Below are 24,924 nucleotides of genomic sequence, written 5' to 3'. Positions count from 1 at the left end.
TGGTTTATAAAATGTAATTTTATTTAATGTTACTTTGCTGTTACAGAGGGCATAACATTTTCACAAGGCTTTTTTGGGACTACAATCAATGATTAGCAACACACAATAGTGGTCCAAACTCTCTAAATAACAATCACTGGACAAACTTGACACCTTCTCACATGTGCACAAACCTGCATGGAAAAGTACTAAATTTTATACTTGGACATGTGAACTTCAATTGGTTTTCCCATTCCAGTGTATTAAGAAATGACATGCACTTTAGTCTGCCAAAAAGCACTGCCTGTACTCCGGCAGTAACATGCTGCTTCTAATACATAGTAAAGTGAATACCAGAACTACGAAGGCGGGAGTGTAAGTGAACTTTTATTGGGAAGGGATTCCAACTTAAACAGCAGCAACTGAAGATTAAGAAAAGCCCCTGTTGTCAAACACACAAGCCTCTGTATTACATGATACAGGAAGCGACTCAATTTGTCATTTTCCAAACTAGAAATGCTCGACTTGATCTGGCCCAATACTTCCATATTCCTACTGAAAAGAATATACAGTAGCGTGTGAAAGTCAATTATGGAAAGGAAACCCTGCAGAATAAGGAGGGAATGTGGAGAATCAAAAGCTAATGTGGAACACTCTTTAGTTGCAATTAACTACATTTTCATATCTTACTGTAATACAAAACACAGTCGACTGGCAGGAACTGGTTCAGATTTGTTTTTAAATACCAGGTACACTTTAGTCCGCTACATAAGTGTTTGGAAGTTACTTATGTTTATATGAAATGAAGCTATTAATACTTTTCTACAGCAGTAACCGCACACCAGGAAGGCCAGGACAAACACAAATCAAGGAATGGAGTTTTCCCAAAGCTGCAGTGTGAAAAGACTATAAATTGATTTCCATACACATGGATGGGTTTTCTTTGCTATAGGAAATCCAAGTGGAGCTATAAGGAATGGAGACGTGTAAAAAGGTTTCTTGAGAAGGAAAGGGAGGATGATGCCCCGTGTGCAGTTTAGTTTTCTGCACCTTCTGCAGCATCACATTCTTCTCCTGCACTGTCTGATGTCCATAACTAGAAAGAAAAGAAATACAGTGTCAGCTTTCAGAAGCGCAGCTTTACTTCCAAAATGCAACAACTACTGACTGTACAGAAACAATGATGAATTTGACTTGAGGATGTCTACAAAGCACCAGCAGGTGGGAGCTGTACAACCCTGGCTTCCAGTGCTTGCTCAGAGAGGTAACTGGAAACAGCTCCTTGTGCCCCAGGCACAACCAGCTCTGCACCTCGGGGATCAGAGGCAGAGCAGAGTCCTAAACAGGTCCAGATTTCTGTGCTTAATAGTGAACTGTCATTGGTCCTACATCACTCAACAGGTCTGAATGACAGTTTCATGAGTAACAGCAATCTCAAAAGCAGCAGTCTGAACCCTGAAAGTGAAGGTTATCACTTTGGTTACTGAAGCTAAGCATTTTATAGTGCTAATAAGAGGCATTTCTACTGAAGGGAGCATTGCAGAATAATAAATGCTGCTGTGATTTTAAATACAGTGAATATCCAGCAGTATTCCCTAAAAAATTCCTCTAGTTATATATTTTTATAGAATCTAGTAGTCCCATTAGGCAGTTTTCTTAAACAGTTAATTTCAATACTCAAATATCAACTAATTTTGTTCTGAAATTCTGGATTTTTTCTTTTACATGAAAATTCAGAAAATGAATATAGCAAGCTGCACTGGATGTACAACGGGAAAAATGTTTTGTCTCTGAGGCAGTCATAAAAAAAGTTTTAAGAATCCCTGACAGATCACAGACTGCTCTTTTCTGACTCCTTATTCTATCTGTACTTTAAGACCTGAATGCACTTTCTCCCCTTCCATAGCAAACTGAAGAACGTGAGCTATCCAAGCTGTTATTCTACATTACACAGCACCAAGTTCTGACATCAACTTACACGACATTCTAACTAAGGTATAAACAGGGTCAAGACCCTGAATCAGTGCTATGTTTTGTGCTAGAGTGAAATAGGGTTTTCTTTATCCATCACAAATTCAGTTTAACTGGAAAAAATACTTGGTTACAGAACCAGATAGGACATGAAAAAGCAACTTACTGTTAGGTTGTCTCTAAGCAACTGCATGATGAGAGTACTGTCTTTGTATGAGTCTTCGTTCAGTGTATCAAGTTCTGCAATAGCCTCATCAAACGCCTAGAATAATTAAGCCATCTTTATTCTTTCTATTAACTGATCATTAAGCAACCAGAAACTAAATCTATCAGTAAAGGTAGATGAAAAATGAACAAAAAGAAGCAACAGTAGAAGTTAATGAACCTGAATTATTTAGTTTGAAACAGACACATAAAAATGGCATAATTAAAGCTCGCCACATTGCTGAAAATTTAAGTCACATTATAAGTACAGCTGGCTTGTACTCCTTTAATCCCACTAACAAAACCAGCTTGGAAACGAGATACATTAAATAGGATAATTTCCTGCATAAACTCTGGAAATAACCATTCATATTACTTGAAGCATAAACTCTCTTCTACTGTCCCCACAAGCACACAGAAGGAAAAAAGTAACTTACCGTCTTTGCCAGCGTGCAGGCAAGCTCAGGATTGTTGAGAATCTCATAATAAAATACAGAGAAGTTAAGAGCTAGACCCAAGCGAATGGGATGTGTTGGCTGCATCTCCTTCTTGCTGATATCAAATGCCTCCTGATAAGCTCCCTGTGAGTTTTCTATTGTTTCTGTTAAAAGAATGGAAAACATTTCAACATTAACCTTTGTAGTTTTTTTTTTCTTAAAGATATCACTATTTAAAGCACTCCATTAGTGGGAGACTGAACAGTCCTCTCTTGAAACCTCCTCTTTGCAGAACACTGCACTTACTTTAATCAATGTAACGATTTTAAACCCATTTTAAGTAAAGCTGCCACACTGACAAAAGGCAGGGAGCAAATTAAGCTACTACACGGCAAAGGTATTTAGAAGACTGATAAGGATACAGAAGCTGGTAAACACAAGAATCCAGGATGACTGTTACCTCAGTGGCCTTGGGCACTTCAGGCACAAAAAAAATAGAAATTGTGCATTACTTGTTCTACAAAACTGCTTCATTCCTTGCACAAGATGGACACGCTCATGTGAATCAAGTATGCAGAGTGAAGGCAGCTACTGTCTGCATGGCCCTACCTCCTCTTGAGGGAGTCTGGAAGACTGGTACTGCATGTTCCTGAAAAACTGAAAGTTTGCCTCCAAAGACTAAGTGTAATCAGGTCAAGATAAAATCCCCAAGGTCGTGGCCAAAATAACTGGGAGAAATACCACAAAGAAAAGAGATTACCAGGCCAGAGCGGACACTTTAAACAGTGCTATTTATTGTCCATTTCAGATTCTCTTCCAATACAAAACTAAGTGCCAACAGCCACCCTAAACATACCGGCAGAATGGAAGGAGGCTGCAGGAAAAGAAAGGCCATTGTCAGAGCTCGGAATCCAGCTCTCTGAGGGAGCTAATACCATAATAGTTCTAGAAAGTGCTGGAAAAAAAGGAGTTTCATAAGTAGGATCTGTTTTCAAGAAAGTCACAATGTAGACTTGGGTTTTCCAGTATCCACACTTTAACGAGTACTGATGGGTTATTCATTTGTTGAGACACAGGTAAACCAATGGTTGTGATCTGTCTAGACTTCTGTAAAGCCTTTGACACGGTCCCCCACAAAATCCTGCTCTCTAAATAGGAGAGATATGGATTTAATGGGTGTACGGTGGATAAGAAACTGGTTGGATGGTTTTATTCAAGGAGCAGTGATCAATGGCTTGAAGTCCAAATGGAGTTCCATGACAAGTGGTGTCCCTCGGAGATCTGTACTGGGACTTCTGCTGTTCATTATCTTTATCAATGATACTGACAGCGAGATTGAGTGCACCCTCAGCAAGTCTGCAGATGACACCAAGTTGAGTGGTGTAGTTGCCACACTGGAAGGACCTGGACTGCTTGGAGAAGTGGGCCTGTGAGAACCTCATGAGGTTCAACAAGGCCAAGTGCAAATTCCCGCACCTGGGTCAGGGCAATCCCCATTTTCAGTACATGATGAGGGATGACATGATTGAGATCTGCCCTGCAGAGAAGGACTTGGTGGTGCTGGCCAATGAGAAGCTCGATATGAGCCAGTCATGCACTTGCAGCCCAGAAGGCAAATTGTATCCTGGGCTGTATCAAAAGAAGCGTGGCCAGCAGGGCGAGGGAGGGGATTCTGTCCCCCTGTTCCTCTCTTGTGAGACCTCATCTGGAGTACTGTGTCCAGTTCTGGAATCCTCAACATAAGAAGGACATGGAGCAGTTGGAACAGGTCCAGAGGAGGCTACAAAGATGACCCGAGGGCTGGGGCACCTTCCGTACCAGGACAGGCTAAGAGAGTTGGGCTTGTTCAGCCTGGAGAAGAGAAGGCTCTGAGATCTTACAGCGACCTTCCAGTACCTGACGGGGGCTACAAGAAAGCTGGAGAGGGACTATTCATAAAGGCTCGTGGTGATAGGATAAGGAAGAACAGGTATAAACTGAAGGGCAGATTTAAGCTAGATATAAGGAATAATTTCTTCACCATGAGAGCGGTAAGGCCCTGGCCCTGGTTGCCCACAGACGTTGTGGCTGCCCCATCCCTGGAGGTGTTTAAGGCCAGGTTGGATGGGGCCTTGGGTAACCTGATCCACCGGGATGTCCCTGCCCATAGCAGGGGGGCTGGAACTAGATGATCTTTAAGGTCCCTTCCAACCCGAACTATTCTATGATTCTAACAGGTGACAAGAGGCAAAACCGCCATAACCTGTAATTACATAAAACATATTTGAAGCAGAGAAAATAAACAGATGCTTAGGGGTGGAAAATCAAAAGAGCTTCAAGTAAAACTCCTGGAACTTTGCGAGAAGTCAAGAATGAAGTGCATGGTTAGTGACAAACATAGGCTGTAACTCCCCAGCAGAACACAAAGATCCGCTAGTAAGGTTATCGATCAGTCCCTCTTCTACGCTGAGCACCCCTACCAGCATGCATATCACTTCAAATGCAGCCTTTTTTGCCACCATAAGCTGGTATTTCTCCTCTGGGACAACCCCAGATTTGAAACTGTTGCTGGAGACAAGATACAAATCTAACTATCGTTGTGAAAGCCAAAGAAAAGTTGTCTCCACTATGCTTGGACCTGCTGCTGTCATTCCAGTCAGGCAAAGGCTTAAGAATTTCTGAATGCAACTCATTAATGCAAAGACTTTTACGTCATTTCATAAATTTTCATCTTTAAGCTTTTATGCTCCTACAATACAAGGAGGCTAACAAAGCCTTTATTGAAGTGACAATCAGCTCTGTCCCCCCACTTTGCAATTCAATCAGTTTAAACGGGCCAGCACTGTCAGATGCCTCCCATGTCCAACCCAAAGACACAGACACTTCAGCGCTCTGCCAGCTCCAACAGTCCTTCTCCTTTCTGCATCACAGTATCACTCCAGGACTAATTTTAGTTTATGGAGAAGCCTACCGCTACCTTATGCCATACCAAGAGTTTTTAACATCACAGCAGTACCTGGGCACCTTGCAAGACAGTTCTAAAACTTAATTCAACAGATCTTCTGAATAGAGAGTTAAAAAGCTCCCCAGAAGGGCTTCCTGAGGGCCTTACAACCACTTATGTGCATGTTCTAAATTCTAAGAATGTTCTACATTCTCAGAATGCCCAGTATCAAGTGACACTACCAGCTGTGAAGATACCCAGGCCTTTTCTGCAGAATCCAAAAGGGCAAACTAAAACTACAGGAACAGTATTATCCCTGTGAACATCAACCCCTCCAGAGTGCAGCTCACACTTTTTTGGACAGTGGAATGACCTAGTAATTTTGTTCCTTCCTAACAAACTCAGGTGACTATGTGTTCTGCTTCACACTGAAATGGTTAAAACTTATGGATCACCAGGACTCCATCCTGGAGTAAAAATCTCTACTCTTTCTCACCAACTTTATGCTAGTAAGGAAATACAAACAACTTTAAATACGTTAGCAGGCCTTTACCTAATTTTCCAGAAGCTCTGAATAAGCAGCGTGGAACAACTATCCAGAAATTTAGGGTAGACAATGGGAACACCAGCTAAAATTCCCTGGCACGCTATGCTTAAGGTCTATTCAGAATTTCACCCTCCATCTGTGTGAACGCTGGATATTCCAACTAAAATGTTGTTCCCACCCAGCCAACTCACGTGAAATCAGAGTAAGACACTGCCACACACACTTCATTTACTGTTCCCTCCCTGTTGGCCCCAAACTGAAGTTTATTATAGATTACAGACCCAAAGCCCAGAAGATACTTACGTTTTCTGTCATCACCACAGGCAACTTCAGCAAGGTATCGGAAGTAGTCTCCCTTCATCTTCAGGTAGAATACCTTGCTCTCTGGATTAGTTGCATTAGCTATTAAATATTTGTCCAACAGCTCCTGAAACAACAGATATTGGCGTATCACATATGCTGTTGCATCTAAATTCAATCTATTTTTCTTCTCTCCGGAAAGTCTGTGTGGACTCAAATGTTTGCTACAAGGGATAAAGGAGTTTAAAGAGCATTTTAAATCATAGAATCTTTTGGTTGGAAAAGACCGTTGATATCATCAAGTCCAACCATACCTGTCTACTACTAAACCATATCCCTGAGCAAAATAGATGCAGACTTATTTAAACTAATCCTGTGAAGGCAGAAAGCTAGAAACTACATTAAGATGATGAGTCTGCCACCCGATCAGAGTGCAGAAAAGTTAACAGGAAAAGGCTTACTGGTGCATAGTTTCAGTACCTGTAACTGAACTTGGTTTTCATTTTAAAAATGCTGTTGCAAATGAGTAAGCTTTTACTGGAAAAATGAAATGCTGTACAGAAAGTTTCAAGTTTATTTGTAAGTAAGAACTTGTTCCCATGTCACAGGAAAGAAAACTCTGCTATTCTTCGTATTAATTGAGTTCATCAGACTTGCAATAAGGGATCTCCAGCTCACCAAAGCCAAGACAGCCAAGGATTTGAACCTGTCTAGTTGGTAACCAGTCTCAAACCGTGCCACCTTTTTGCAAGGCTGTAAAGTAACACCCTCTCCAGCGCAGCAGGGAGGCATCTCTCGCATCTGCCCTGCCACTCCCAGGAACAGGAAGAACTACACAGTGCTCTCCAGCACACTCCGAGTTGCTGCTAACGCTATTCCCCTTGCTCACAGCTCTCTTGCCTGATAGCCAGAGGGACAGGGAAAGGTTTACAACCCTCTAGCAAGAGGAGACAACTCTCTCTCCAAGGCTGCGAGGCCTCTTAGCTCTTCCAGGATAGAGGTGAAGGTGAAGGAGAAAAGAGGAATAGGATTTTCCCCCAGTGAAGGGGGGAACTCCAGAGAACTCCCAGAGGAGAGCAGCTTTGGGTGACCTCCCTGTCTCTAAGTCCCAGTGACTTTACTGGACTCCTTACTGCAATCGACCCATGTTCTCCAAAGTTGACAAAAGATGTGAATAAGCTCCAATAGACTCAAGGAAAACCCACAACTCTCACAGCAACTTTACACTGAGAATTTAACTGATAAGGATCTGCATTGTTACTCGGAAAATAAACAGGTCATAAAAGCAACTGAAAGTTTCCACAAGCCTGCAAAGGGCAGGTAGTTAAATCAGATGTTTAAGGAACTGTAAGCTCTCAGGGCAAACCCCCTTAGCATTTTAATTAGCAACTGTAGCACTATAATCAAAACAAGCTAATTTTAGACACAAACCTACTCCCTATGCATACCACCACACCATTATTATTTCCTTTAATTACCAACGGTAGCAGAGCAATCCAGCTGAAAGTGTTTACTCATTCCAAGTCCATCTGAGCTGCTGGCAATTATTTCAAACTGACACTTGCAGTAGGGTGCTTCCATTGGGTGAAAAAAGCATTTTTGTGTCCACACAGTGTGCTTACCATGGATCACAGAATCATAAAGGTTGGAAAAAGACCTCAAAGGTCATGAAGTCCAACAATCAGCCCAACACCACCATGCCTACTAAGCCGTGTCCCAAAGTGCCACACCTACACACTTCTTCAACACCTCCAGGTATGATGACCCCATGATTTCCCTGGCACAAACAAGCTCCCTTCAGAGATCCCCCTACAAGGCAGCAAGAAACAGCAGTTACAAGCCCCATAGCCACCACCCTAAAGAAACCACAGTGAGGGCAAGATGATGCTGAGCCTGACATGCTCTTCCACTTACAAAATCAGGAACAGGCATTAGGATGGGCCTTGAGCAGCCTGGTGCAGTGGGAGGTGTCCCTGCCCATGGCAGGGGCTGTATAACTGGATGATCTTTAAGGTCCCTTCCAACCCAAACCATTCTATGATTCTATGATCTTAAGGACTTTCTGTAAGGCTGGAAAACCACTGCCAAAGACCAGACACAGGCTAGTATGGCATAGGGATAGGTGGGGAATTTGTGTAATAGTTTAACACAGTGAGGTATGCAAGAGCTTGAGCAAACCTACTGAATGGTACACCATACCGTTTCCCTAACACTGGTGTTATGGAAAAAGCAACAAAACCTTAGGAATGTTTCTAAACAAGAGTTAAAATACCATAGGCAGATGGGAAATACAACTCCATTTTAATACTGTTATTTCGCATGAGTCATTCCCATATTAGAATGAATTACTCCCACTCTACAGGTTTCAGCAGTGAGAAAAACGTCATGTTTTGGCTTGATGTTTTCCTGATGCTTTTCTCCTATGACAGATGTCAACGCCAGCCATAAAAGCAGAACACTGCCCAAAACAGTTTGAAAGCCTCAGAAATAACAATGTAGTAACCTCAAGTTTAACATAGAAGTTTGATTTTGCAGGAAACTGCCCAGAATCAAGAAAGTTGACATGTAATAGCTTAGAAAAGTTCTTGGATCAGTCATGACCAAAGAGTAACTTGCAGCCTCTGAAGGGCATTCTCAGGCTGGAACTGCATTAAGCAGCAGAAATGCGATATATCCATGTGCTCAGCTTAGATGTGAAAAACTATGCAGCAATCTAAGAAGCGCCAACCAGCCACCCAGGAAAGATTTGTACAGGATTTTAAACCAGATATTTGACAAAACTGTATCTTTGATTGTTCATTTAAATGCCGACATCAAACTTTGAGATGTTTGAATATTCAGGCATTTTTCTTTTATGCTTCCTGAAACCTAGAGGCTTATTGTAAGCTTAGCACACAAAAAAATATTACTCATCTTATTATAAAAGTCAGCCTTTGGCAATGGCTCCAGCAGTGGAGTATTGCGTGTAACTGATGTGGCTTGATTATGGCTTAAAAATACTAACACCCTGGAATCTAGCGTACGCTACATAATGCTTACAGGAGTGCTTCAGCGTGTCTAATCTAAGCTGAGCCTCAAAACCTACATTCCCTAGAGTATTAATGCCCACTCTGTTTTCAGATGGAGAAGGCCACACACTTCTTCCAGGAGCGCAAAAGGACTATGCCATGGCCCCAGCCCTAACACAATCGCATAGCACTACAGTCAGTGCATCCCGAAAGCGCTGCCTCCATCACACAGGTATGAAAGCCAGTGGTTCTGTGCAGATTTCTAAGAAACTTAGGGAAAAAAGTGGATGCTGGGAGTGAGCCATATTTTTTCAGACAGCAAAAGGTCCGTTGTGTACACTGCTTGATAGGCACTCACTCCTCAGTTGGAAGAGCTGAGCTGCCCAGTCAGCAGCTCCCACTCCCAGTTCATCTTGAGGGCTTTGTAATCCTTACCAGCTGTGCCTCCATCAGCTACAGTGGAACATCCTCACGGTCTTTACATATTTGGTTTGGTTTTTAAGAGCCTTAAATGGAAAAACATCTCATTCATGAATCATGTGGGATAGAACAGAATACAAACAAGACTTTGAGTAAAGCTGACTATTTACCTAGCCAGACATTATCTTTTGAATCGATAATGTATTTGGTACACTTAGTGAGCCATTCATCTTGGGACAGCATCATAATTTCTTGGAAGGCATCTTAGTGTCTTTCACAGACAAAATGTTGGTGGGGCAGTAATAACACACAAGACAGTAAGTGAAATTATTTACTTCACACTGCTGTGAGTCAATAACAGCCAGGAAAACTCAAGATTTCCTACATCTGTTCTCTATCTTTGCCCACTTGGGCTTTTCTACCTTTCCACCCAACAGCAACCAGCCAGGAATCCTCATTTTAAACACCAGTTGATAGCAAGTAAAATGAATACAGGTATTGAGATAAAAAGCAGACCTCGGCCAACCTAAAAATTTAATATGATTAATTTTACCTAAAGAGAGACAAGCCCTGCCACAGGACTGATTCTGTGATGGAGTCAGCCACACCAACTGTCATCCACATCACATCCAGAAAACACGCCCATCGCTTTTTATTTTGGTCAGAGAAAGTTGTGCACCAAAATACAGTTGCCATCATCACTAAGAACTGTGACTGCCCTTGTCACCTTCTAAACCAAGACCTGAACAACCAGCAATTACGTGCTCTACAACGTCAAACATGCCTCAGACGCTGCCAAGAAAAACCACATGATATTTGAGCTGCTGGCCTGCCCTGTCGGTGGGTGACTCCCAGAACCACGAGCAGTAGGCAGGCACAGGAATTGAAACTCTAACCTCAAATCAGACCCTTTGTGTCCTGGTGCGCTTGCATTAGAGCAGGTTTGCGCTGTGACAGTTTGTAGTTGGTATCTTGCCACTTCCCTGACGCAGACCCATCATTCTCAAGGTGCACACTTGTCCTCCTGTGATAGGATTTCCCACTCCACTTCCCATTAGTGCTGCTCATCCAACTCAATTTATTTCTACCTTCAGTATCCCAACAGTCCTGCTGTTATAAGAGCATCATATTCTCACATACAATATTGTTTTCCCTCCTATGGAAGGCAGGCTTATTTATTTATCTATTAAAGAGATGCCAGCAGCAAAGGGCTACTAGTCCCTGGGACAGATCTGTATCTGCCTGAAGGAGCTGTAGGGAGCAGGTAGGAGTCTGGCAGCAACCCAGCAATCCACTTTTTCCTCCTTTAGAGTTTAAAGGTATTTTCAATTTTTTCTCTCTACTGGTAGACTTTATTCCTTTACATACCAAGCAAAAGTTACATTGCAATTGCCTTTTGGATCCTTCTCCGGTTCTACTTTTGTTCTTTCCCAACTGAGCAACTCTCCTTTCTTAGTCTTTTCCCCTCTGCTCAACCAGGAACAAGGGTTGAACATGTGAGTGCAATACTAGACCACTGCAATTAACTTGGGCCAGAAATATTAAGTTTAATTCATCTGCTCTCATCCCTTTCCCATTATTTCAGCTTTATGAAGAGCAAGCCCTCAAGGAATACACCAGCCGTATCTGTACTTGAAGTGCCTGATACAGGCAAAGCAGCTCCCTGAAGACACAGCTCCTTCATAATTATTTGTTGTGCACACATGCAGCCAGCCTCTCCTCAGCACACATACAGCCCTGAAATTCAGGTACCAGTCCCACTCCACATATGCTTTCTGTTCCCCGTTTTCAAGCTTCCTGCTGACAAAAGAAGTCCCACCAACTCCCACATCCCCATCTAAGCCTAAGGGTAACCCTGCCTGAGATGCCAAGTTCAACCACAGTGTACATGGAATAGTTTCTGTACAATTTAACTGTGCGGTACATACAGGTGGCACTATCTGATCTGTGGTGTTCTATCAACTCACATATTCAACTATAAAAAATGCCGACAGCAAAGGTGAATTAAATTCAGGAATACCAAATTGACCTTTGAGCACATGCAGACCTTGTGCCATTTGGAACTCAACTTCAGTAAGAAAAGCAAATACCTCAGCGTAAGTCTCTGCATGCACTCCAGTACCATGAACTAGTAGACACGTTCTTCACTCTTACCCCTTCGATACCACAGGATGAACACGAACCAGGTCAGCTCCAGAAACTATCTACTGATCACAAGTAGTTTAAGGCTAATTTTCAAAGCAAGCTAAAGATGTCATGTGTCAGTATTGACAGAAGTTCTCAATGTGGTAAACTGAAGTAACTCAAAATATTTGCAATGCCATCATCACTCAGATGTCAACACCTACGACACGTTTGGGTCACATCACCAGCACCAAGTTACTTAATGTTATTCTATTAAAAGGCTGATCTACATTGCCATATGCATTTCTCACCAACTTTGTATGGTGTATTGTTACTTTTGCTCCACCAGAAGAAAAAAAAGTCAATGTAAAAGCAATTATCATGAGCAGCAATACTGCCCAAACATTTGCCCTCATAAATATAAACTGGTTAAGCTGCTGCATAACCTTTAGCAAGAAGGAGCTGCCGATGTTCAAAATTTCTAGAAGAGTTTCATGAATAAAGTCTAGAAGTTTGAAATCAAAGTTGCACTGTTTCAGCATTATTATTCAGCCTAAGGCCTACATATCTTATTCCAAGACCACCTTCAACTTTTGGGCATCTGATTTTAAGTGCTATTCTTTAAAAGCAAGCATTGTAACAGTTTGCAGGGAGTAATTCGTATTTGTTTTAAATTACTAAAACCTGCAAAGTCCTCTGTTGGACTTCAACTGGTATGACAAAAAGCATCTAGAAAAAACGAAAAACAATAACATTACTCTTCTTTAATACAAGAATGAACTAATCAGTGTAAATGCATATTATCATTAAAAAAAATATAATCCGCCTCACTCTGTGATGGAAAAAGTTCAATGATATGAAGGAAAAAAAAAAAAAAAAAGAAAAAAAAGACCAGCTTGAATATCAAATCGACTCCTCAGCAGCACTCTACTGTCAGCTCTACCAAGCTCTTGTCAGCTCTGTCCATAGAGGAAGCGCTGCCATTCCACGAGGTACTAGCTTTCATAGATCTTGCAGAGACTAGATTGAGTTTTATTGCTGTTTCCTAGATGTTCCTTCCCCTCCTGAGCAGACACTGAATGCTCTCTATTTTAACCTTTAAGTGCCTTGTTTTTAAGGAGCATTGAAGCCAGCCACCAGAACAGATGTTACATGGGTGACAGCAAATAATTCTCATTACTTAATGTTGTACTTGGCTGTAACAGCACACTTATTGGCCAAAGCCCACAAAACCAAATCATTGAATAATTTGAATGGAAAAGACCTTTGAGATCATCATAGTCACAGGCGAGCAAAGAAACTGTTAACCTATTTCGAAAAGAGGTACCAAAAATAACGTGCGCACACACAGAGTGGATGTCAACATCACTTCTTTTAGCAAGCTGGCTCACCACCATGAACCTGGATTCAACGTCACAGCCTCATCTAGAAGATGAAAAGCTTGCATCCAACAGGTACACTACGTGAGGTCTATGACGCTACATAAAGTCAGCCAGGGCTATAGCCTGCAGAATACCTGGAAAAATTCTTCATCCCCAAATATTTCTGAAGGTCCATCAAGATCCAATATGAGAAAAAACACCTACAGGCAGCTTATAGGGAAATGGTTTCCACCCTAACTGCAGTCACAAAGTAAAGCTAAAAATTCGTTGAGGCAGCTCAGACCAATGCACTCCCTTAACATTAACTCTTAAGTGCAAATTTAAACACATTAAATGTTCCGAAGTGTTTGACAGCCAACATGATCGGTGTGGGCTCAGATCTTTCAATAAAGCTTCTACTCACAAATGACTGCCTGTTTTAATCATCTAGTAAATTGGTATTAAGACTTCGACTGTTCCAAGTACAATCAGTCATTCCAAAGTCCACAGTATGACTCACTGCAGCCTAGGTGTGTTTTAACATTCAGTGGTTGTTTTCGTGACAGGAAAGGGAGAGTCCCCTGCTGAAACAGTGAGATCGCTTTACTTTCAGAAGTGTAATTCAGCAGAACTAAGCTCTTCATCCCCCTGGATTCAAGCTCTATGCATCAGCTCCTTTTGGGAGGACATTAATAGTTTTCATACAGACCTCCCAAGACCACTAATATTTCAGGTTATACACTGAGGAAAATACACGTATGCCTTTCCAGAAATGGCATGGTCTTAAGGTGTCCTGAGAAAGCACACAGCATGGAAACGGAGAGGGTGACCTAATTAGTCTTTTCTGGTTGGTTCCGATTCTTTGTCTACATAGTTTTAAAAACTATCAGTCCATATTTAAGTTTGGCACTGAATGAAGTATCTGGAATCCCATTTAGCAGATGCATTAAAAGCCTGAGCACATCTGCCCACACTATTTCCGCCTGGCACCAAGATTATTCATCTAGAATTTACATTTCTCCTGAAACAAGAAGTTAGAAAGTTCTGTGGTCCCCAAAGAACTACGTAAGCCAGGAACTAGAAGCGGGTGGAAATGCAAGTTCTCCTTTATACAGATTTTCATCAGACAAAGCCAACAATCCAGTGAATGCCTATTTAAGTTTTTATGGAAGAGCCTGAAGTTTTCCAGTTTCCACCTGCCAAATGTAGGAATCGGTATTCAAAAAAAAGAAGTCACTTCCCTTTTCAAGAGTTACAGATTTTTGCTGAAGCAGTGGCCATACAACAAAATTCTTGCTATAAGATAGATTTATCTCAAAGTGATTCTAACATGCTTCCACAATTGCATTTTCCATACTTCTAATTGCTCAAAATACTCGGAGCGTAAATTTCCTCTTAGTAAACATGCTTCCCTTCAAAATCCTGACTATCTGAAAGTGTCTTCAGGATCCTCCATTTGTGATCTTCCATAATATGACAGAATCAAACAGAAAGACTAAACTTGCATCTAAAAATATTTCTGTACTGTGCAGTTACAGAAGCCCTCAAGGTACGAGTAAACGATTGACTGAGCTATATCTAGACTAACAATACTCAAAATCAGCAAGAGTGTGCAGGAGTTACGTGGATTAAATGACCCTCCTGGAAATAATTGATCTTTAAAGCTAGCCTTTCACGATAATAAATAAGCATTGGAGAGCCTTTGCCTCAGTTCTGTTCTCTGGGAGCCCACAATCAGAGGCTTGTGATGACCAACTTCCAGAAAGAAAGTTAGTCAAACAAATGCACTTCTTCCTGTCGCTTAGTGCAGCTGGAAGCCTTTTGCTTTGTCCAGCTTCACCTTGAAGGAAACCCAGCAATGTAACATTTCATTCAGTATGTAAGAAGTGTGCCAGTAATTTGTTATTCCCCAAATGACACAACCTACAATGAAGTCCAACCTATAAGTTACAAAAACCAGAAGCCAACATTTCAGATAACCTTGTTAGAACAAGAGTCAGTGAGCCTTGACTGTCTTGCTAAGGCCTTGGTACCTACTTCCATCTAAAAAATTCTGCTTACAGGAATTTTGCAAAATGTATTCAACTTCAGAACTTCCTGAAGGAGTTCTATCCAGGAAATACGAGGCTGCCATTACAAGACTGTATGCAGCATATTTAGGAATTTTATTATCACAGCAAACAAAGTGTTCTGTTTCCAGAGCCTAACGTGACTTCTATGTCCAACTACTTCAGTGGATGTATCGCATAAATTAAAGGACAGAATAAAGACTGTTAAGAGCAAGGAATAAACTTTTGTCAATGTCAGAAACTGGTAACCTGAACCCTTGATTCCTTTAACAAATTAAGAGAAAAGCACAAATAAAATCACAGCTAATTCAGGACTTTCTGGTTCACAGATCTTTACATCCAAGATGTTTTGTTGGGCGTACTGAACCACAGAATGTAAAATTCAGCACTTAAATTATTTTTACTGCCTCCCGTGTCGAAGTGCCTGGTTCACATGAGCCATTACTGAGATGTAAAGTGAATTAGCAAATGACAAGCTTACAAATCAGCTGCACGCTCAGCTGGAGCATTCCGATGTTGGTTCCAGCATTCTGGGAAGCAGAAAAGATGAGGAAGAAACAGGCCAATGGACTCCATAGAGCTATAAGGAGTAAGTGTCACAAATCAAGTGTTCAAGAACAGTCTTACTTACCTAGTCAGCCTGTGATAAAATTAGCTTCAAGTTTATGGTCAAGTACAAAAGCAGTTAAACATGAACAGCAAGTAACAACTAGGAACACTAGGCCCATCATTCTCAAGGGTCAAGAGCATAAAACTAAAAAAGGGGTAAGATCTGCACAAATAAAAAAAACATTGATTCATCACACACCTTATCCACCAAACTTATAAAGAAAGAATATTCATGCACTTTACCAGCCCTTCCCCCTGACATTTTCCTCACTACCTCCCTCTGAAAATCAAGCATCCCCTATTACTGAAAATAAAAGAAACTCCTGTGCCCATACAGAAACTGGTACCATCTACTGCTTTAATAATGTGCTGAAAAACACCAATTTGTACCATCACAAAGAAGTCAACTGCTAATAACCTTCAAGCTCAAGTATGTTCTTTCCTCCCCAATTTCTCGCTCTCTGATGCACAGCCTTCTATGTTTTACATCAAAAAGGCACCTAAGGTAATAGGAATGCCTGCGAGACAACTGTCTAACAGGAAAGCGTGACTGATTTACAAAAATCTGTCAGAAGCTTCACTGCGTTAGCAGAAAATTAGAATTTGTGTCATTGTTGTCCAGTTCAATCATAGAATGCCAGGTTGGGAGGGACCTCAGGGACCATGGGATCCCACCTTTTAGGTGATACACAGTTTAAATAAGATGGCCCGGAACCCTGGTAGAACTAGTTCTACCTAGCGAGCACACATTACTTTCTCAAGGCCACCAAACCAGTAAATGTCCCCTATGAAATTTAATTCTAGGTGTACAAGTGGAATGAGGTGTAGTATAGACAAAGCTTTAATGGCCTTGACTACAACTGAGCTAGTTAATCTATAGCTTAACCTCATCAAAACATGGCTTTGATGCTGCAGATAGATGAGGTTTTGGCTGACCTATGTTCTCTAACTGGTCACCTGCATTGGTACTACGATTTCCTATTTTCAGTTACTCCACATCCTGATTCACACAGGATGTTGAGATTCAGGACAAGCTTTTCAGAGCTACTGGGAGCTAGGACTTCGCAGAAGTGCAATTCTCTGGTGGTCATTTCTTAAGCTTTTAAGAATGGACAAGCCATTGATCTTCATTTTTTTCTGCTTTTAACAGACATAAGTTAACCCTATTCTGAGTTTTACCCCAAGAAGGAGATATCCACACAAATCAAATCAGTGATATAAACTCACCCCAGTAGCTTCTGAGAAACCAAAGGACACTGCACACAAACAGCGTAACAGTGCGAGTTTTCAGAACCTCAAACAGAATTCCTTGACGCCGTTCATCTTGTATCCTTCACTAACTTGCATGTGAGTTTTAGAAATTCAGTATCAAGGCACAGGGGGAGGGGGGCAGCAACGGCTGCACGCAATGGAGTCCTCGGCTACCATTAGAATTCCTTGAACTATTTTTAGTTGTGCTTTAACAGTTTTCAGCTGCTTCAAGAACCTCAGAAGCATTCTAGGCTTTGTTTCTGCAAAAGTCCTTTCTTAGAAACAGGTTTAGTTTTCCTTGCACAAAAGCGTCGCACTGCAGCAGCAGAGTCTAACAACGGGGGAAAACTGACAGCAGAGAAGATACAACTATCAATAAGTCAAGTTCAGATCATGAGTTAAAGTTAAGTTTCAAACATATTAAACTAGAAAAGATTCATGCATTAAGTTACAGAATTCTTACCGCTAATGTGTTTGCTACAAGCCATGTTTAGAACACAAAGGAGAAAAAACTCTCTCCCCACATATTCCCTTCAATCAAAAAGACGCCCGTTTCTCCAAATTAAAACATTCATTGAACGTTCACTCCACAATTCTGGACTTGCTAAGAAGTAATGTTATTAGCGTATGGTCTGGCTTTGAGCCACGAGGCAGCCAGTCCTTTCGGTCAGTTCCTTAAACAGGATGAGTCAGTAGCCTTTGCTTTCATTTACAAAAGGTAAAAAAAATAATACATGAAACACTGTCCCAACTACTATCAGGAAAACAAATTCAAGTCTAAAAGTAGCACTAAGTGACCAGCATGCTTGACCTTCAGAATAAAAACACATCCTGCATAGTTCTCAGTGTCGAAAGACTAATATCCTTTCACTCAGAAGCAAGTTTCACCTCTACAACACTACCCATTTCTGTATAAACCCTGGCCATTCACTGAAATTAGGAAAGCAGAGAAAAAGGATTCACAAGACAAAACTCTAGTAAATTGTTCATATAGCAGCATCAGGCTGATGCTTGTGCCAATTTCTGCATGTATAACAAAAATCAAGATTTCACTTCTCTGTAGGCCAAAGGCAACAATAGGGAAAAAGCAAGGCTATGGTCAAAGCTTATTAGCTTATTCATCATCTGACATCAGCTATTTTAGCTGACACGAGGAATCTATTGGCTGCTGCAAGAGAACACCAACTTAATTTCAATGAAACTATGAACTTATCCTGTTGAACAAAGCTGCTTTGAGCATTATTTTCTAGTGGGGGAGAGGTTTTGTTTATTTTTAAGGGATTAACTTTAGAACCAGATCTAAGAAATGGATAAAAATCACAAGTGAGCACAGAAATTTTTTTTATCCTTGCTTTTATTAGCATTTATTGTTTCTTAATTACACAAACTAGAAGTAGTAACAACATTGCAACCTTGAGGAGGGGAAGGAGGTAAGGAAGGCAGGAAGGCAGGCAAGAAGGAAGGAAGGAAGGCAGAGCTGGCAAGAGCAACACACTAATACATGCTTTCAACAATTAACACTACAATCTCAAAGATGATCAAACATTTACAAGCATCCTCTCGACTTTAGGACAGTAAAAACTGAAATAAGATACACTTCACAGCTCAAGCCTATTCACTGTAGTCACTGCCAGAGGGTACAGAAAAGAATTAACAGCACAAGTGATGTTACTGTTGGCCCATAAAAGTTCATGATGCCCTTGCCCATTTCCAGAAAAGCTGGCCAACATGGGCTGGACACAGTGCCCTGTCACAGGGGACACTGTAAAATAGATATTTGGAAAGAACAGAAACCCCTCATATACGTAACTTTTCTATGCAAAAAAAACCCCCAAAAACTTAGAAACTTATTTAAACAAACTTTCAAGTTGCTGCTAGACACATAAGGAATAAGTAACCATCAAGCAACAGCTGTTTCCCAGTCCTAAAGATTTTAGCCATTGCATCTTTATTAACTTTTAAACTCTAGGCAAGTAGTCATCGAATCTCATCTATATTGCTCTAAGAAGCGCTCCAACAACACAAGGGACTAGAAACTGAACATACCCAGAGCACTAGCAAATAGTCTCGAGTTGTAGGTGGAGAATGAACTACTTCCAAGCAAGTGCTGGAGTCCCTCCTTCACACTAGTTGTCTCTAAAGAAGGAGCCTGAAAGCAACACAAGGCTTTGTTATGCAAAGAGACCGAGGCTCCCAGAAAACCCAGCAGTTTGATCTGTTCCCCCAGAGAAACTCCAGTTCAAAAGTTACCTTTTCTGAAAATCCAATGCCAGCGAACAGCAGGATGTGTATACAATAAAGCATTGGTATTACATTGGACATCCCACCTTCCAACTTCCACACATTATTACAGTAATTACATGAGAGCTGCTGCTGCACCCATCCCTTATACATTAGCTAGTATCCTTGTCTTTAAATCACTCTCAGAACACATAGAAACATAAACTTTGTGCTCAGAGTATACACGAAACAACATAGTTCAACTTTACCTTGAAAAAAAGTTAAGTTGCCAACCTGTCTCTTTATCCAAGGAGAAGAGAGCTTCAAATTAATTTTTTTACTATGATTCATAAGGGATGATTCAACATTAATTCTCTATGTTACCAAAGAATTAGACAATCAATACAGGTTCGCCAATAAAACCTCCCAGTGTACCTTTCAAATAAAACATTCACGCAAGCTGTTTGACAAAGTCATACCATTTTTTCATTAAAGAGCTATCAGTCACAAAATTAACAGTTAAAATGGGTTTGGATCACACCTACTCCTATTTGCAAGATAGGTAGTTAAAGAGATGTCTTCACTGCTTGGCATGAGATGGAATATCTTACTGTGACCACTGACTAATCAGTAAAAGCTTTATCTTTATCTATCTATCTACAGATCTCAACATAATTTTGGATATTTGTATCATAATGGTGATTAAATTTAAAGTTCCTTATCAAACCATGCCCAAAACCAGTGCCTTATCTACTTGGCTTGAGGCATTCAGGAAAAAAACTAATTGCAGATTCAGGGTGGCTGCCTTTTTAGTCAAAAATTAGTGGTATTTTGTAATGCTAGCACAAGTGTTTCTAAATTAGGGCTTCTACATCAGCAAATATACTTAGTTTTGAAAAGCTGTGCCATACCAGTAATAAAGAAAAAAAAAAAAAAAGGCCTTTTGAAAAAAAACTGTTAGTAGTATGAGTAACAGCAGTCGTACTCCACCCAACACATCCACCCTTGCTAAGCCCAAATACTCCAAATGACAAGCAACCTTTCCATACTACTTGCCAGCAGTTGTTTCAGTTTAGCTGCCTTCCTGGAATTAAAAAAAGCATCTCTGAGATTCAACTCAAGAGGGCTAAGAAAGCTACAAGCAGTTACTATAGCATTAGTAAAGAAGAAATTATCATTTAAAGAAAGAGGAGTCAGAACCACCAGCTTTAGGAAACCCATCCTTTGCAGTGCCTGCACATTGTGAGTTCCAACCTCTCCGATGCCGACTCACAGACCATAGGAGCTGTACATGGAGGAGGAAAGGGAGCAAAGCAGAACAGAACTGCACATGGCCCTCGAAGAAAAGAGTGAAAACGGGAAGGCTCAGAGAGCTGACATCTCCTCCCACTAAAGGCAGGCACATCTTTGCTAGCCGGCCAGAACAGGAAAAGCACGCACAGCTGCAGGTTTCGGTCTTCACTGCTTCCTGCAGCCTTCCAGGTGAGAAAGGAAGGAGAGAGCTGCCAACCAGCCCATAGCTGAGAACAGGGGAGAAAGACTAGAACACAGGGAAAAATTCAGCTGGCACAGAAAGAACTTGCTTTCCTTACATCAGAGGTTCGTGTTCGCGCAGCCATCAGACTACCTGCTGTCCACCATTTGATGCAACTGGAATAAATTCAGAATAGACACTGCATGAAATGGCTCAACACCTTTATCAGACACATTCAATCTCCTCAGGGAAGCACGAACTCCTTGTTAAGATGGCACAGCAACCGGTATGAAGTTTTATGCATAACCTTCTCTTAGGAAATAGATTCGCTAGAAGGACAAAGAGAGATGAAGTTTGAAGACCAAGCTTTATGTTGAGGCCCCAAAAAGTTAGTTCCGAAGTGGGGAGGAGCACAAGGCTGGCACCTGTCACACAGGTTCTGGTGAAACTCTTGGCACAAGGAACAGGAATCAGTGCCCTACACAAGTCACATCACTTTCACAAAGGTGGAAACGTTACAAGTTAACTATACCTTTAATGGTAGAAACAGCTTCTTTGGAAGACATCTTCTAAATGCGTTAAGGAATTAACTGATTCATTATGCTAATAAATTTCCAAATTATTTTCAAGCAAAGATAACTCTTTTTGACTGATTTAGAAAGAGAACACCTAGGTGGCATTATGCAAGGAAGCATACAGGCGTTTTCAGTGCAATCCAAGGAAGTACCCCTTCATACCTGAACCAGAAGCCTTAATCAAGGGGCAAATTCAGTCACTTCCACACCAGTCAGCTTGAAATTCAAGCCTCCTCAACCAATCTAGGATACATTCACCTCAAAAACTTATAAACTTCCTTCTTCCTTTTCTCATATTTGCAATACTACACACTAAAAAAAACCCCAAAAGTAAATAAGAGGAACAAATAAACCACTGAAGATTATCTGCCACATGATTACTACTGCCTTACATACACGCCGTTTCCTGCAGCCCCAACTCCCAGAGGCCAGTAGCCTCCACACTGCTGGCAGCTTCTCTCCAGCTCCCACTACAGTGCAGTATAGTTTTGCTATCAGTAATGTCTGGAATTCTGCTGCTTGCCCAGAAATGTATTCCCGGGCTTCGATGCACGTTTGACATGCCAAGCCCGACTTCACACCTTACGTTTTTCATTATTCCATAATCTGAAGTAATAAAAGAGTTTTCTCATTTTCTTTTCAGCTTATCTTATGATTAGATAAGCCTACTAACCAGAGAACAGTCATGAAGCTAAATTCTCTGCACCTCTGCAATTACTTGCCACAATACTGCATACAGCTCACTTGATCAGAAAAAGAAAAAAAAGTACTCAAAACACACTCAAAATTGAGTGTGCCTCAAGTACCTTTGCACATATGGGGCCCATGGCATAATGCAGATGATCTTCCTCCCCACAGCAACCCACGTAATGGTCACAGAAGTTACTGCACCAACTTCCTCCACCCCAGCACAGCACTTCACATGATATCCTCCAGCCAAGTTCTCAGTACTGCAGCACACATGAATATTGTGCTTATTTCTCTTAAAAAAAAAAAAAAAAAACCAGAAGAAACAATAAAACCCCCACTCACCAGCACAGTGGTACAGATGGACCTGAGCTCAGACTCCACCTTCTCCCGATAGTCCTTGATAAGCTGCATCTTCTTGTCACTGGTGTCTGTCTTCTGCTCGATGCTCGAGATGACCCTCCAGGCAGAGCGTCGCCCCCCCACCACGTTCTTGTAGGCCACTGAGAGCAGGTTGCGCTCCTCATTGGACAGCTCAGCACCTTGCTCAGTTACTGCCTTCATGCAGGTGGCCATGTCATCGTAGCGCTCAGCTTGCTCAGCCAGCTTGGCTTTCTGGATCAACTCGGTCTTATCCATGCTGGCTGGCAGTGGGGCAAGAGCAGTATAGTAGCAAAGGCAGGAGAAGCTGGGGACGTCACACTACCAACAGGAGAATGCACCTCAAAAACCTGCCAGAAAGAAGACCATGATTCTAGCATGAAACACTACAGAACACCATCTTACATCACCTCTTGCAACCCTCCAAAAACCATGTATCACAGTGCGAACTGCCTTGGAAGGAGGTAGATTTAGATTAGACATTAGGAAGAAATTCTTCATGACAAAAGTGGTGAGGCAGTAGCTCAGGGAATCTGCGGATGCTCCATCCCTGGAGGTGTTCAAGGGCAGGTTGGATGCGACTTTGCGCACCCTGATCCAGTGGGAGGTGTCCCTGCCCATGGCGGGGTGGGGGTGGAACTGGATGGGCTTTAAGGTTCCTTTCAACCCAAACCATTCTATTATTCTATGATCTCCAGGCGCTTCTCATGGAGAGAAGGACTGCAGAATCCTGCCCTTCCACACAGGACTATGGGGAATGGCACTCATCCCAAGGGTCCAAGCGTAGGGAAACTATGACCTAGAAACCCAACTGGGGATGGAACACTCAGTCAAGGGATGGCAGCCTGAAGACCAAGTGCTGGAAATAACTAGTTTTTTTCATCACAGAGGACTTTTTGTCCTCACCCTGCTTTTCTTTTTTACCTCATGTGAACACACTGATCTACTAAAAGCGATCTGAGAAGGATGCTCAGCCTTGCCCAAAGCCTCTGTGTGCCAAGGAAGTGTGGGTGCGGCAGGGAGGTGGATCCCAAAGCCAGGACATAATAAATCATAGGATGGTTTGGGTTGGAAGGGACCATAAAGATCACCTAGTTCCACTTCCCACCCCACCATGAGCAAGGGCACCTCCCACTAAATTAGGCTGCCCAAGGCCCCATTCAACCCGTCCCTGAACACCTCCAGGGATGGGGCAGCCACCACTTCTCCAGGCAACCTGGGCCAGGGCCTCCCCACCCTCATTGTGAAGAATTTCTTCCTAATGTCTAACCTAAATCTTCCCCCTTCCAATTTAAAACCATTCCCCCTCATCCTGTCACTACAGCCGCTTATAAAAAGCCCCTCCCCAGCTTCCTAGGGACACCTCTCAACACTGGAGGCTCTTCCGAAGTCTCTCTCTTCCCGGCTATCTCTCCTCCAGGCTGAACAACCCCAACTCTCTCAGCCAGTCCTCATATGGGAGGTGGCCAAGCACTCAGGTCATCTTCGTAGCCTCCTCTGGACCTATTCCAACAGCTCCCTATGGTTCTCATGTTGGGGATTCCAGAGCTGGACACAGGGCGCCAGGTGGGGTTTCAGAAGAGAGGAGCAGAGGGGCAGAATCCCCTCCCTCGCCCTGCTGGCCACGCTTCTTTGGATGCAGACCAGGACGCGGTTGGTTTCTGGGCTGCGAGCGCACACTGCCGGCTCCTGTTGAGCTCCTCACCCTCTAGCACCCCAAGCTCTTCTCCTCAGGGCTGCTCCCAATCACATCATCCCCCACTGGAAAACCTCGGCGGACACAGCAGCAAAGCCGAGCTCGTCCTTAGGGAGAGGTGGGGGTGGCGGAAGGGGTTACACATCGCGGGGCTCGGGATCCGCCTCCCGCGGGCACTGAGCGGGCCGGGCCGGGTTTGCGGGGCCCGGGGGGGCCGGGCCGGGGCTGCCGAGGCCGCTCCCCCCGGCCCGGTGCCGGCGGAGCCCAGGTTCCCCCACAGAGAGGAAGCGAAGGCGGGGGGGTGTCGAGGTCCCGATCCCGGTGAGGGCGGGCATCGCGGCATCTTCAGCGGGAAAAAGGAGCCGGGCGGGTGCGAAATGGCGGCTGCGCCTCCTCCTCCCGCTGCTCGGGGCCGCCGAGGGCTCGGCGCCGCCATCACAAAATGGAGGACGCGGAAAGGAAGGAAAAGGGATAGGGGTTGGGGAGGCGGGAGGAAAGGAGCGGCGCCTCGGGTCCCACACGCGGCACCGCGTTTACCTGGGCTGCGCTGCGCTACGGGCCGGGCCGCGAGCGGCACCCGATCCGTCTGCGTCGCTGCTGGGCGGTGGCGGAGAGAAAAAGGAGCCGCTCCCGTCTCCGGCGAGAGGCAGCGCTAAAGGGCGTTGGCGCGGGCCGAGCCTACCCCGCC

The 24,924-nt window shown here is 42.8% G+C and overlaps 1 protein-coding gene across 1 annotated transcript; it reads right to left on the bottom strand.

The window, feature by feature from the left end:
* Positions 1–24,924, bottom strand: YWHAQ (tyrosine 3-monooxygenase/tryptophan 5-monooxygenase activation protein theta). Its single transcript, XM_069850518.1, has 6 exons — positions 24,774–24,924; positions 22,505–22,890; positions 6,365–6,488; positions 2,592–2,755; positions 2,117–2,212; positions 1–1,075 (listed from the first exon to the last, which is right to left on the bottom strand). The coding sequence occupies exons 2-6, from the start codon at positions 22,796–22,798 to the stop codon at positions 1,016–1,018; spliced, it is 738 nt and encodes a 245-aa protein (XP_069706619.1). The 5' UTR covers positions 22,799–22,890; positions 24,774–24,924; the 3' UTR covers positions 1–1,015.

Source organism: Phaenicophaeus curvirostris, chromosome 2 (genome assembly GCF_032191515.1).
Source record: "Phaenicophaeus curvirostris isolate KB17595 chromosome 2, BPBGC_Pcur_1.0, whole genome shotgun sequence".
Classification (NCBI taxonomy): Eukaryota; Metazoa; Chordata; class Aves; order Cuculiformes; family Cuculidae; genus Phaenicophaeus; species Phaenicophaeus curvirostris.
The sequence above is the reverse complement of the archived record's forward strand: the minus strand, read 5'-3'. Positions and strand labels throughout refer to the sequence as shown.

Coding starts and splice junctions, on each gene's coding strand:
- YWHAQ (XM_069850518.1), bottom strand. CDS start 22,798: ATGGATAAGACCGAGTTGATCCAGAAAGCCAAGCTGGCTGAGCAAGCT. Junction 2,756..6,364: donor CTGTGGTGATGACAGAAAAC/GTAAGTATCTTC, acceptor TTCTTTTAACAG/AAACAATAGAAAACTCACAG. Junction 2,213..2,591: donor CCTGCACGCTGGCAAAGACG/GTAAGTTACTTT, acceptor TAATTATTCTAG/GCGTTTGATGAGGCTATTGC.